Source organism: Gnatocerus cornutus, chromosome 5, assembly GCF_029298725.1.
Source record: "Gnatocerus cornutus isolate USDA-ARS CGAHR chromosome 5, icGnaCorn1.1, whole genome shotgun sequence".
Taxonomy (NCBI): domain Eukaryota; kingdom Metazoa; phylum Arthropoda; class Insecta; order Coleoptera; family Tenebrionidae; genus Gnatocerus; species Gnatocerus cornutus.
This window is the reverse complement of record NC_142237.1, coordinates 7,850,772-7,865,212: the sequence shown is the minus strand read 5'-3', so window position 1 is coordinate 7,865,212 and position 14,441 is coordinate 7,850,772. Positions and strand designations below refer to the sequence as shown.

Genomic DNA, 14,441 nt, shown 5'->3' with positions numbered 1-14,441 from the left:
TTTTCGAGTCCTTTTACTAATTTGTAAAAGATTTACTTTCTTATTATTTATTTTTAATTTTGTACATTATGAGCACCGTACTTGCCTCATTATTTTTATTAGGTGTTTACGTTTTATTTTACAATTTTTTAGAACAATTAAGTGTAAACTTTGAAAAAAATATAATTTTATTTCTGTTGTCAAAATTACAAATTATTTTTACTAAAGCATTGAATTTTGTGTTTTTACTGTTATCTTCTTTTTTAACTTCTTATCAAGTATCTCTTGAGTTTAACAATAGTTTACAGAACACTAAACTGGAAGTTATAATTCTATTAAACTTTTTTAGGATTTTTTGCGTAGATTTTTAATCACCTTGTATATAAGTGACGACTGTATTAAATAAAAAAAGATTTTGTAGACTAAAGTTACAACCATGCATAAAAAATATCGTTTTATGCGTTATAAAAGAAGTTCTATAAAAATGCTTCGATTTGGATTTTTTATGTTTCCCTAGTTGTTGTAGGCTGCTCATTTCTTTTCAATGACCAAAACAGATTTCTGCACTAAAAAAAAACACAAATATTTTTGTTTACTTCAAACGATACCAATTTAAACAATTTTAAAAAGTATGTTCAAAATTGGTGGATGCGCCGGGCAAATCTCATAAATAAAACGTACAACACTATAAACATAATAATTCAAATTAGATATTAGATAAATAGTTGTTAAAGTTATTTCTTGTGTAAAACCAGCAGCTTCCGATCCGTGCTTTTTAAGACTGAAGATCTCGATTTTATGTTCTTTTACTCGGAATTACCAATTAAAAAGAGAAGAGCTCACCGCACGTGATTTCCTTGACCATTAGCTTTTTCACTCTTCTTTACAGTTCATTTTTAGTCGCGTAAGTGCCTTTTCATGGGTAAAATTTATCAGAATATACCTCTAAAGAGCCCTCGAATTTCTAACGACGGCTTTTAAGCTGCAAACCCGCCGAACACGATAAAAAGCTCTTCGTTTCGGCGAACTTTAAGGTGACACCAATGGAGCTTTTAGACGTTAATCGATACATTGTAAACAACTATTTGCCTATCACCTCTCCTTTAATTGTGCAAGACATCCTTGAGACTAAAAGCTAAAAGTCTGTCGTAGCAGGTTTGCTAACGTAAAGAAAAATAACGGAAACTGAAAATAACTGATTACCATTCGGATAAAATTACTATCAGTAGTAAAATCAGTGTGTGTGACAAATTCGGCATGTAAATCTTCTGGAGTGAAAAACTTTTCTATTAACATAGTTAGAGTAAAAGAGGTGTTGTCTTTGTTTTTGTTTGGCTGTAATTGGAAGTGGAGGCTGCGAGTCGCTGGCGTCGGACAATTGAAAATTCGTCCGAAAACTCAATTACTCCAGTCTTTATTTACTCTGGAAAAGAAGGAAAAGTGGGCGAAGTCTAAAAACGCTTGCGCAGAAGCGCCTCTGGCGGCGAGCTTTGGAACAGTAGTCTGACCTGAAGTGTCGTTCGAGTCGTGGTTAAAGTATTCGCAAACACAATATTTATTTACAGTTTTTTCCGGGGGGTGACCGGAGCGCATATCGTAGAACCCAGTGCCAAAGGGGGCCGCGACCACGTGACCGTCCGCCCATGTATCAACCTGAGTGCCACGGTATTTAGTGTCAAATTTTTTACCGGACCATTTTCACCGAACAACGCAAGATGGGAGCAAAAGGGAGCGTCGAAGCCGCCAAAATCAATGCACAAAACTGGAATAACCTAGAGGTAATGCTCCCCGAAATTGCGCAACAAAACACCAAAGAAAACACCGTCCGTTACGGCGCTTCCTCGATTTTCCCTCACGTGTTCGACTAGCGCACACTGAAGATTTCCCGGATTTTTCCGAGTTCTGTGCGAATTTTGCGTGATTTTTCGTGACCGGTGTGTAGTGTTTAGACCTGAGGTGACGTCATCCGCCGGGATACTCCCGATCGATGTGCTCTGCCCCTCCCTTTGCATCCAGACGACCATGGATGCTGATGTTCTCTCCTGCTCGTCGTAGACGCCTGCCTTTACTCGCTGCGCCACAGACCTACAAAGGGTCACTATCGGTCCACGGGGTAAACGAACCCCCTAATTGGCACTCTTCGCTAAATTCCCGGAGTTGAAGCTAGGGCGGAACAATTTCGAAACGGTGAAAACCAAAATAGATCGGTGCAATGAACGGATTTATTTTTGACACGCGGTTCTGTGCCACTCGGAATTATTAAAATGACAGGCGCGAGCTACAAAACTTGGTTATTGCGTGAATTTCAACATCAATGTTATGCAACCAATTCCACGGAAAAAGAAATGAGAACCACATTGTAAACACGGAAACTTCAAGGATAAATTATTATTATTCTTTCCCTTTGTAACCGACTGTCACAGATTTGGTGTTCAAAATCTTATCAGCGACAGAATAAAATTCAAATTTATTGTACCAAAGTGACAATATATAAACCGCTTTCTTTTTACGCAAAAAGAACTGATTATACTCATTTTATTTTCGATTCAATTTTTGTGAAAAAGTAACTCGAAAATTTGACCAGTTAATGTTGAACTTATAATAATTTGAAGTCGGTGTTTATTGGAATTTACAAATACAGTAGTTTAAGATTCATTGAAGTGTCATGAAGTCTCATTATTTTATGGAGTCATAAAATTTACATTCATTTAATTTTTATTACGAAAAAAGTGCAGATTCTAAACATTGGGAGTAAAATACAAAACTGTTCTAAAATGTTGTTTTATGAGGCGATTTGGCCAAATGACTATTTTCTGTAATTCAAGTTTATTCATTTTATATTTACATCGGCAATAAATTTCTACATTGTCTTCATATCGATCTGTATGACGACACGCACGTATTTTCCAAGAAATTGCTTCTATTATAAATTTTTATACTGCTATTTTGGCCGACATTTCTCTTTATTTCTATTTCTAATCAGATGGCATGTGTATATTTACATTTCTGTAGTTTAGAGTCTTTCTCTCATGTCATAAAATTTTACTAGGAACAAAAATAGCGAGCGTACTTTACAACTTTGTTGCAACTTGGGAACGAAAAGGGGAAAAGTTGACGTAGTTAAAAGATTTTACGCGAAAACTTTGCAGAAATAAAATGTGTCATAGTCAGACTTTTTTTTAACAGTTCTTAATGGCGTTTTATGACTTAATAACCCAAAAAATAATTATCTGGGTTCTCAAAACCGCAAGACCTTTATTTTTACCTTCAGCAATCGTACGTTTAAGAAATCAAATTATTTCAGGCGCATCTCACGTTTGTCTAACACTAAACATACCTAGGAACTTTTCATGGGCAATAACGTTCCCGGAATGTGTAAGCACATAAACGAGTTTTGTTTACACCCATTGAAAATTTTGCCGCCGATTTAGATCAAATTTCTCCAATGGAGCAATCTCGGCACACACTTTCATCTTTATTTTTAGTTTACCTTTTGCTAGCCTTCAGCGTGGGCCGAAACGAAATGTCAAGTACCTTCCATTAATCAATTCAAGTGAATTCAGTAGCTAATTTCGATTTTCGCGTGTCTTTACCAACGCGTGTTAGAACTGTTTATGTATGTCGAAATGGTAATAAACTGGAATTATCTGTTTGCAGCATAAGCACAACAAACCCGCACACCAACGGTCTCAGTCTTTGAACCGTGGCGTTCGTGGTCAGTGGGGCTCAAGGGGGCCCGAGTTCAATACCGAAATGTGGTGACAGCGGGGACAGTGCCAGTGCCCAGCGGCGGCGATGGGCAACAAACTCAGCTGTTCGTGCGCACCGCTCATCAGAAAGGCGTATCGATATGAAGATTCGCCGTGGCAGACGTCGAGGCGTCGGGACGGACATCTCCTCAGGTAAAAATGAAGAGACGAGATGTTGTTTTATTTCTATTTTTAAGTTTGATGGTTTCATGGAATCGATTAATTATTTTATTGGTGTGTTAATATACAAGACGAAAAAGGAAATGTAGCCGAAGCGAGTTCAAATTTTAGGCTAGACAAGTGCAGCTCTGTATTTTTTATTCTAAACCAGTTTACCCACAATTTATTTATCAAGAGTACTTTTATGGATACAAACCTTTTATTTATTCTAACTGAAACTTGCGTGGTCTGTCTAGACGCATTTAATTGAATTAATGCTTTCAGTCTCTGTTAATTTAGTAATTTCCGAAAATTACTCAAAGATTTGGTAAAGTAATGACACTCGTTTTCTGTGTGAACACGCATCTGCACATTTTCTAAACAAAAGAGTTTTAATAAACTTTTGTAAAAATATTTGATCGATTCCACATCTTCCTTGCTATTGTATTCGCTAATAATAGGAATCTGTTATTGCTATAAATCATTAAATAATATCAAACTAGTTGGAAGCAAACGCGAATTAAATTTTGCTGATCAATAGAATCTAAACTTATTTTTGTCACATTTATTGTATTAGTTCTTTTCGGTTTATTTTGGCGCAGTGTTTGGAATAATATGAATTACACAAGAAATTATAGATAAATAATAACTTGGTTCAGATGGGAAATGTGCCGGAAGAGTATGTGAATCATCTATTTTTTTATAATTATTTTGTAATTTCCTACCAATTTGCAAAATTGTAGAACGAAAGATTTTAAATGTCCATTTTGAAGTCCAAGCTAAAACTTCCAAGATCCTTAAGTAAAATTTGTAATTTTGGTAATTTTAGAGCTAAATTTGAGGAAGTTATAATTTTTAAGTCGTGTATTAACTCTACTAAATTTTAAATTCATAAAGCAGAAGACTCAAATCTCTAAGAAATTTTGAATTAATGACACTTTTTTGTGCATGATTTAATGAGTTAAGAAATCATTGCTCCAATAAACAACAGTTTTAAACATCCAGCCAATGAATGATAAGTTACGTTTGAATTGGTCTTCTTTGATAAAGAGACTGGCAGCCAATCGCACAAATTCTTTTTTGGGTTTTAATCCGATTTCAATCACATTCTTTATTTTGTTATGAGGAATGGGTGGATCTTTAAGGATGAATTTTTAAATAGTGTAATCTTTTGCTCTAGAAGTTTGTAATTTGACACGTTTAATAATCATGCCAAAAGTAGTAAGCATGGCAAATTTCGTTAATGTAGCATTAAAAGTAACAGAATTTACAATTTTTTAGATCTTCAGAATTTACAAAAATAGTTATAGAAAGCATTTAAAAGACACAAAAAAAAACAAAATGTATATCTAATCTAAGCAAAAATAATAAATAAAAAAATAAGAACAAATCCAGAACACCAAATAATTCAATTGACCGCAAAAAAAAAATAATTATCGTTTGAAAAATGTCAAAATGTCTATAAAGCACCAAAATAGAAAAATTTAAAAAATGTCAACAAAACTTTGATTTAGAAGGCCTTACAAATCTTTTCATGTTGGTATCTCTGTTATCTATCTAAATTTTAGAAATTTGTATTTTAGGTTTCTGTCGCGAGTATGGTGAGTTCTAGCTTTTGCAATTTCTCACAGACTCGTTTACACTAGTAACAAAGAGATCTCATTATTATTGAATTGAATTTAGTTTAATATCCTGAGCAACATGGCTAGATCCAAACGTGCTCTAATTTCGGTTATTATAGCGCCAAATTTTATCAAAAAAATTGTTTGTGTTAAGTTTAAGAGTTGAGAATATAACGAAGAGAAATTTTGGGAAAATACCACAAATTGACACAAGAATTTTGATTTATTGTTCTGTTTTTAAGTAGGCGCCTTTAACATTCCACACATGTGTATTTTCTTCATGTAGAGAAATTTTGTAAACAAAAATGTTTTACAGGAAAAATTAGGTTTAGTTTTGTAGTTTGTAGTTTGTAGTTTTGTATATAAATTAGATCATTTTACTGAGATTTTTCTCTCATGAGATTAAAATTTCGTGAGAATATCTCTCGACAGACGTTGAAAATGCATAGCCTGCCTAGAATAGAACTTTAATTACTCAGACGATATACCTAGTAGCGGTTCGAAATTTCTTGTTTCAACATTAAAACCATCAAAGATGTAGGATTATGAATACCTTTGACTACTGATTTAAAAATAAATATAATAAATTGGTATGATTATTTTTTGTCTTCTTTAGATTTTTGTAAATAAAGTTAGTTACTTTATAACGTTAAAATTAACAATTTACAGGATTCAATAGGTGTTCATATAATTTTTGATTTGTTCTAAAAACGAAAATGTTTATAATAATTTGTTTATAAATTATTTTAAATACAAATTATAAAATTCCTTGGTAAAATGAATTAAACAATCACAAAATTTTACCTTTTATGCATTTTTATTTTTTTAAACTAGAGTCAAATTAATGCTTTGAAAGGTTTTGCTTATTTAATAGAAGTTAATTGGTCTTTATTTTGAAAATTACACAAATGAGTTTGATTTGAAAATATCATAGTTAAATGGAAAACATGCAACAATTGTATGTTCATTCGTGAATTATAAACTATAGTTAAAATTACAAAAGCATATGTTCACGTTTGATAAAAAACAGCATTTGATTGTTCATAAACGCATTATAATTTATTGATGCGGCGATACCGGATTGAATGTTCTATTGTTATCGAATTATTTCCGGAGGTCTGAGTTTATCACAAATTGTGACGAAGCGCTCTGAATTTCACGTAATTGTAACAATTCACTGATTTTCATGTGAACAAAATCCAATGTAAAAAGGTACTAAAGCTTTTAGCTAACAAATTTTAGTTTTTTCCTCAATTATATTCACGCTTTCCACTTTGTTGAAGCTTTCCGGATTTAAAAACAGCCATAAAACATTATCCTCCACCAGATTTTTCCCTAACTGCACAGCTTTGCCGTCTACATTGTCCTTTGACGGGATTTTCCCTTTCTCAGCCATCAATATCACACCGAAACCCCTCACCCGGTATAATTTATAGCGACAACCATTGAACCCACCATCCATCTTTCAAACAGCCCCTTCACTAACCTAATCTCGTTTTTGGACAGGCTGTGGGCGGAAGTGTTCCATGTCTCTGCGAGTGGCGCTGGTACAGTAAAATGGCAGCAAGTTAGTGAGGATCTCGTGCCTGTTAACATCACCTGCATTCAGGATTCGCCAGAATGCGTCTTTCACATAACGGCCTACAACTCGCAGGTCGACAAGATCCTGGATGTGCGGCTGGTCCAACCTGGTAGGTGCAAATATTCCTGCCATGAAATGCGGCTTAAGGGAAATGATGAAGGGGACAAAATGCGAAGAGAATACCAATGAAATTACATCAATTTACTTATCAAAAATCTATTTTTGGCCTCACTGATATCAATCTTAAATTTTTGCTGCCAGAAATGTGTCAGCAGAGGGCTCTTTTTTCTCATTATTTTTCTTTTTGTAGGAACGAGGATAGGGCAAGCGTCCGAATGCTTCGTCTACTGGAAAGATCCAATGACCAACGACACGTGGGGCTTGAATTTCACCTCGCCCATCGACGCTAAACAGTTTAGAGAATGTTGTGTAAGTATCAAATCTAACACGAAGGTTAAAACGGCATACCCACGCCTGTTGCATTGCGGTGTTGTTCATTCATTCGATATAAAAGTCGCCCACGCTCTACTACAACAGACGCACGCCCACCTGGGAATGAATGGAATTTATTGTGGGACTTTTTGTATCAATGAAAATTGGACGTGGACATTATGATAAATCGAGTATTTCATGGGCGCCAACAGCACGCAATGCATAAATTAATAATTCCATGCTAAATTATGCAGGGGCTGACGGATTTATGAGGGATTTTTACGGGAACATGCCAACTGCAATAAAAGTAAAGGCAACATGCAAGTGCAAGCTGTTGGATGTTTGTTTTGACCTTTTTAGAAGATGTGTAGTCATCAAGATATTTTTTATGATTTTTCATTTTATCATTGCTAAAATAATAAACATAAATTTTATTTCAGTTTCTGGTAAGTGAGGCACTCAAAAATTCATTGGAAAGTTTTTCACGATTTTACCACTTTCAGCACATCCCCAAAATTGACAAATATACAGTTTGAATATGTATTTAAAATTTTCACGTTTTCACCAATCCTGCCTGATCATTAAAGCAGCACCGATAAGTCTTCGACGTCACTCTTCCATGAATATGTATTAGTAGGACTCAAGAGTATTCAAACTTGTCATTGACACGTTAGAACGTCTATAGAATCATTTTACTTTTAGACCTTTTTAAGAACCAAATCCGGGGCATTATCGGGGTATTTTCACGGAATAAGAATGATCTGAGAGTTTTTCCAGACCCTTCTTACGTATAGTTACCACAGGGACCAAGGAAGACAACCGAAAGTGAACATAGTAGACTACTAGTACTAGAATAGATCTATAGATTTTTTTGCCATAACCACAAATGAAGATCTTTTTTTCGTGAAGAATGTTTTAGATGTACCCCATAGAATACTTTTGCGTTCTATCACAAAGTCAGCATGAATTTGCAAATTTGGAAATAGATGTCATGTCTCATTGCATGCTCCACCCTCACTTTCCAATTTCCCGCCCGATTCTGGGCGGTAAGTTCGAAAACGTCTTTTCACCACCATAATCAACCCAAGTAGTATATTTTATAATGCTTATTAAACGCAGTGTGATTTGTTGCAGTCGCCCTCGTTTAAATTCTCGAGGAAGGCGTCGTCTTCCTACTCGCTCAAGCTGGAACCGCCGAACAAACAAAAATTCAAGACGAAAAGAAAGCCTTTGAGCACGCCAGCTTCGCCGAGTCGAACTCGAGAGCCGCAGTGCACGTGCATGACAGCAGAGCAATATGCAAGACTGAGGGCACAAGACCCACGATATAGAGGTGAGGAATTAGACTTTTGGTCAACTGATCTAACTATAACTCCTTTTGCAGGATCTTCGACTTTGCCACGTGCGCAAACACGAGCCACTGACACTGATGGAAGAGCCGACAAAGTCACAGCTGCCACTTCTTCCACTAGTCTTTATGATAACGTTGGTGCTACACAAACTGGTTCTACACAAGGTGATGTTTGTGATAAAAATATGCTTGCTATAGGTAGTGTTGAGGAGGTCGAGGTGTAGTCAGAGAGTTAACACTTTTCTTTGTAGGTACTAAAGGGACACAAAGAGAGGGTAGTCAGACCCGCCAGATGCGCGATCGCGGAGTGCAACAGCAGTCCCAAGAAACCAGCACGATGACATCTAACACTGCAACTGGACCAAAGACTGTGACCGCGTCGGTGGGCACTCAAAATAATGTCGGCTCACAAGTTGTGCAGACTGAAACTCAATCACAGACGCAGACCACAGAGTCGACAAAGACCGAAGGCACTCAAGCTGGAGGTACTCTGCAGAATACAAAGTCGTCGTCGACGTCCACGCGGCCACCACTGCGGGAAAACGCTCACCATATGCTTACCAACACGAAATCTGTAGACTATTCTGACATTGACATGATGGACATCCGGACGGCACATCACCACAATATTCTCAACAACAACATCAACAGCAGAAGAAACAAATCGAAAAGCACGGAAGACATGAATAGAGAAAACAGCATGAGTTTAGACAGTAACACTCTTAAGAGAATGCTCAAACCGATGCCCAGCGCGGAGAGTCCTGTCACCTCCCCAGAAATGGGCAGAAGGAGGTACAATTACTACAACAACCACCACCACAGACACCCCAACAACAACGGGCGACATTCAGAACCAGAATCAGGACATCCACATCCTCGATCGGCGATGTCCCAGAATTCCAGATTTTCGGGATCTAGGTGGGTGCAATGTTGTCGGTGTCGTAAAGGTGGATCTTATGTACACACAATCAACTTGGAATTGTGTGTGCATTAAAACTGGAAGCTTTAATCATTTTACTAACAGCAAGCTTCAACCAGCTTCAATTATAGGTCATCGCACGAAATCGGAAGAGGTTATCCAGGACGAGGACTATACCTGGAATTGGAACGGGGCGCTTGTGGAGATCTGTCGCCGCCTTCAGACAACGTTCTTTTCGATAATCAGTGTTATGCTACCACTCCTAGCTCAAGTAACGGGAACTCGGACCCCGAACAAGGGGGCCATCACTACGGAAGACCTTCGAGGCACATGCACCATCAGGTAAAAGTTGTTTATTGGTTGAGTTTCATGAATACCATTTCGTTTTCCTGTAAATAAAACGGAGAAGCCTCAAACTTTTATAAAGTTGTTATTGAACAACTAAATGATCTCTTATTTGCGTAATAAAAAGAAGAGTTCATGCATGTGGGTCAAACAGCTTTTGCGCCCCGATTATTTTAGCCTGTTGACTTTATAAGCCAATTTAGACCGTGATCAAAGAAAGGGATTTGTTGACTGCCTAATTTACTAAAAAACTGAACAATTATAACTTTGTTATTATAATATACAAAGGTCTTGGAGGAAATATGAAACTTCGCTCACGGCTCGTTTAACATTTATTTTTTCTCTTCCTGGAAAGTTACGAGGCAACTTCATAAACATCTATTTTTACGATTGCTAGGTAGGAAAGGTCAGCTTTTACAACCACGAGTAGATGTGTTATTATGAAATTATTAATAAATTTTGTTTGTGGATAAAAGTGTTTTCTTTCCAGAATGCCAATAACACCCCAACCCCCGGATCACCCACAAGCCGCTTGCTTTTAGAATACGAAATGCACCTTCGCAATACCCTCGCTAAAGGGATGGACGCCGAAAGCTACAGTCTTCACACGTTCGAAGCTCTACTAACCCAAAGCATGGAGAACTTAGGTTTCTATCTTGCTGATTCCCGCCACAAAGCTCTTGACCCTTCTTTTGTAGAATTCGCCGAAAGCCTTCCTGGCTCAACGCAACGCAGCCCGTACCCTTCCCGAAAACGTAAGAATCGTTTTTAATAAGAAACTAGACTAATTAGGTTTTTCTCCAGGACCGTCATCTAGCGCTTCCATGAATAAATCCTCCACACTTCCTTTGTCGCACCGTTTAGGAGCGGTAGTACGAGAACGAGACCGAGAACGAGACGGTTATTATAGCGATCGGAACGAGCTAATGCGAGAACGGGAGAAGGAGAACAGGGAAAGAGGATATTTGAGCGACCATAACTCCAGGTGAGATATCAAAGTTAAAATGATTTTTTTTCTTGAATGTTTGTTTAGTTTTAGTTCACGATGTGCGTCGTGTATTGGGGAATCGAGTCGAGCGCAATGGTTTCGACATTCTGATGGATGGAGAACTGGGAGTTCGAATTTCGGGTCTGGCCAGGCGTTACCACAGGGTCACAAAAGGTCGCCATGGGATTCCCTGCCCTCACTCAGGCAAGATAGTAGTTTGAATGATAGTGGCTACAAGAGTAATCGAGCGGATAGCTTTGAACAAAGGTAAGTAAAAGGGGGAAATTTGTGGGAAGTTGTAGTTACGACTACAAGCGAGAGTAGTGTAAACAGTACCTGGGAAATATAATTTCAAACTTGCGAAACTGATAATGAATGAATGAGGTGTCTATATTAATTAATGTAAACCAAAAGTTTATAAAATTATAATCTAATCAAAAGTTTTTCAATTAATGTACTCTGATACTTTAAATGTCAAAGCAGACCCTCTCAGAGAGTCATTTCGGCGAATTATACCAGTTCTAAAATTACACTGCAGAAAGTACGTTTTATTGAAATTAATTGGGAATGATTTTCAGTTTTAAGGGAGAACTAAAGCAGATTTGAAACTGTTCTCACAATTTCACAGTATCAGTGCTTTGAATACAAATTAGATATAACATAACTCAATGGAGTTTCCTCTTTTAGGTCTAACTCTGATTTAACTAAAATCTGTTGCCTTATTTATAATACATATCATGAAACTAATAAGTTAGATGTTTTTTTCTAAATGAATTAGAAGTACTTTTTTAATACCTTTTAGGCGTGCAATTTTGAATATCTATCATATATTTTCACTTGACAGAAAGATGGTAAAATAAATACCACTAATGGTGATAAAATGGCAGTTTGTATTTGGCCCCACGCTCGAATTAAACCTTTCGCTTCTATAATTTCGGTCTCATTATTTTCCGATCAATGCTCATATATTTGCTTTTATTAGACAGCACAAACATAAATAAATACTTAACATACAGATAGATCTGTTGTGCAGGAGCTACTGTGTAATTAATACCTTGTAATTAACAAAGGCATTGCAGGTATTCTAAAATGTACACCGTGTAAGTGGAGATAACTGCTGCAAAGAGAAAGCTTTGAAGTGTTAATTCAACATTTAATTTTTTTTAATTAGACTATGATGACATGTAGGTAACTAAAGAATGACAACAAAAAGTAAAAAATCTGAAACACTGACGCAACAAAATTTGTTAAGTCATGATTTCCGTAAATATTTTTTACATTTTAATGAAAGCATGAATCAATGCCAAAACTCCACTCACTGTTTGCATAAATATAATTTCTGCATAAATAAATCTAAATTCTCCACGAAGATTTTAATGGAGTTGCCACAGATTTATAACTCTATTCATATAAAATGATGGATTATAATGCTAGTTGAGTACAAAATAGATTATGTCTGCATGCAATTCACATGTCATTAATACTGATTTGGATCTAAACATAAACAAACTCATCCCCTGTTCTGTTCACTTTTGTCATTATATTATTATAGAAGTATGAACGTTATTTCGCGTTTTGGAAAGCTTTTCCGTCGCACCTTCATCTCTAAAATCGAGCTTGTAATTCTGTGTGAAAAATTGGGACAAAATTTGCATAACATGCACCATTTCCGTTATTTGATCGCTTATGACAGGTGCCAGGAGCAAAATTCTCGGCAAAAAAATAAATTATAAATGGAATTTCTGGGGTAACCTGAGAGAAGATAAATCATTGCAACGTTGTAGATGAGAACTTGATACATATAAGGATTAGTAATTAATCTATTTATTGAAATATTGCCGGTATCAATTCTTTTATTTGTTTTGAATCGATATTTACGTCTCTTCTTGGAAAGATAACACTATCAATATATTAAGAGATTTTTCAGGATCCATTTGATTTAAAGCGTGTTTCACACAACATCGCCATGTTCATTTTTATTTATGTGACAGAGGTTCCGGTTCGGTCTATTTTCACCGAGCTTCCGCATCTCTTATAAAGTAATCGAACCGAGAATTTTCCCCAAAACCGTCACTAAACTTCTATCCCGTCCTCCCATTTCGCATTTTTTCATATGCTTGACTTGGTGGACAGGTAGAAATTTACGGTATTGTTTATTCCAGATTTCGGTAACATCTTCTCCTATTTCTCTTTTATCATCGCGAAGTTCCAAAGCTCCACCTCCAAGTAATTTATTACTTCTCTCGTGTCATAAATTTTCTCGAGATCTTCACTTGGAAATTCTGGCGGTTGTTTCGACGAAAAACAAGCGCTCGCCATTTGGGATAATTGACTGCTTGTCTTGCCGGTTCGCGATAAGAATTTTAAACTGTCACGGCGAGAAAAGCTCAATGTTTGCTCGATATAATGCATAAAGTGGCAATTAATCGTCACTCAGGCAATCAAATTGGCGACACACCCGATTTTGTAAATATTCTGAAATTAGCTTCCGGGGAGGGTAACCGCAGGTTTGCCGGTGTTTACTCGGGGGTGCCCCACAACGTCTGTCCCGGTTTCTCGAATTCGTTTCCATAAATCTTTCTAACAACGCTCTAACAAGACTTTACGACGCTCCTATTTTTAGAGACGTCAGATTTATTCTGTTTTCGAACGAGGAGACATGATTTTAACGATATCGGACCGAAGAGACCGAAATATTAACGACGGAGCGTCGGAAAATTATCCAGGGGGTAACTAAACTGGGGAAGAAGGACCTTTGTAGTTCGGGATAATGGGTATGGGGGTTAGAATGACCTATATTACAAACACCACGCCTTGTACAAATTGACCAATTTTGTTTAAAATATTCCGAAACTGACTCATCGGAATTTACAATTTGTTGGAAGGTGTTGAAAACTTGCCACCTTGGGACGGTACCAATTCATAATTTGGTGTGATTGTGTGGTTTCAGCAACATGTTTGCATGCATTGCCTGCACTCTGGAGTGTAATAGATTGTCTGACAAGCGCTCTATTGATCGTACAGTGGAAAACACATTACCGTTCTTAACTGGCTGGGTTCTATCCCCAGTGGCCAATTTTTTTTTCTGAAAATGAAGATTATTACTGAAGACAGTCGAGAGCTAGCATTGCCACACAAAGATGTAATTTCAGACGTGTTATATCATGTTTAATTTTTGATTAGTGAAAGTTATATTCTGTGGCACTTTGAGGGAAAAGTTCATCCACTGTTGAGGTGTTTTTGATTGCTTTAAGAGAAATAGAAAAATAGTGAGTTTGGAAACGTTTTAAATCCGTCGAAATTGGAGATATCTTG

General features: G+C 36.6%; 2 protein-coding genes across 4 annotated transcripts in view; both read left to right on the top strand.

Annotated features, from left to right (window-relative positions):
• The first annotated feature begins 1,541 nt into the window (after positions 1 to 1,541).
• Positions 1,542 to 3,741, top strand: LOC148174060 (uncharacterized). The gene is made up of 2 exons (XM_088037553.1): positions 1,542 to 1,757; positions 3,637 to 3,741. Exons 1-2 carry the CDS (start codon positions 1,695 to 1,697, stop codon positions 3,739 to 3,741), a joined length of 168 nt encoding a protein of 55 aa, XP_087893679.1. The 5' UTR covers positions 1,542 to 1,694.
• sif (guanine nucleotide exchange factor still life) overlaps positions 3,686 to 14,441 on the top strand; it is a 64,540-nt gene continuing 53,784 nt past the window's right edge. For 2 of the 3 annotated variants that reach the window (XM_088037555.1, XM_088037554.1), the window contains exons 1-11: positions 3,686 to 3,881; positions 7,016 to 7,200; positions 7,402 to 7,520; positions 8,643 to 8,856; positions 8,908 to 9,072; positions 9,126 to 9,792; positions 9,913 to 10,135; positions 10,629 to 10,785; positions 10,837 to 10,893; positions 10,943 to 11,123; positions 11,172 to 11,393. In XM_088037555.1, coding sequence (XP_087893681.1) covers positions 3,775 to 3,881; positions 7,016 to 7,200; positions 7,402 to 7,520; positions 8,643 to 8,856; positions 8,908 to 9,072; positions 9,126 to 9,792; positions 9,913 to 10,135; positions 10,629 to 10,785; positions 10,837 to 10,893; positions 10,943 to 11,123; positions 11,172 to 11,393 — 2,297 coding nt within the window. In that variant the 5' untranslated portion in view covers positions 3,686 to 3,774. The remainder of the gene's footprint in view (positions 3,882 to 7,015; positions 7,201 to 7,401; positions 7,521 to 8,642; positions 8,857 to 8,907; positions 9,073 to 9,125; positions 9,793 to 9,912; positions 10,136 to 10,628; positions 10,786 to 10,836; positions 10,894 to 10,942; positions 11,124 to 11,171; positions 11,394 to 14,441) is intronic. The other variant, XM_088037556.1, reaches the window with a different exon arrangement.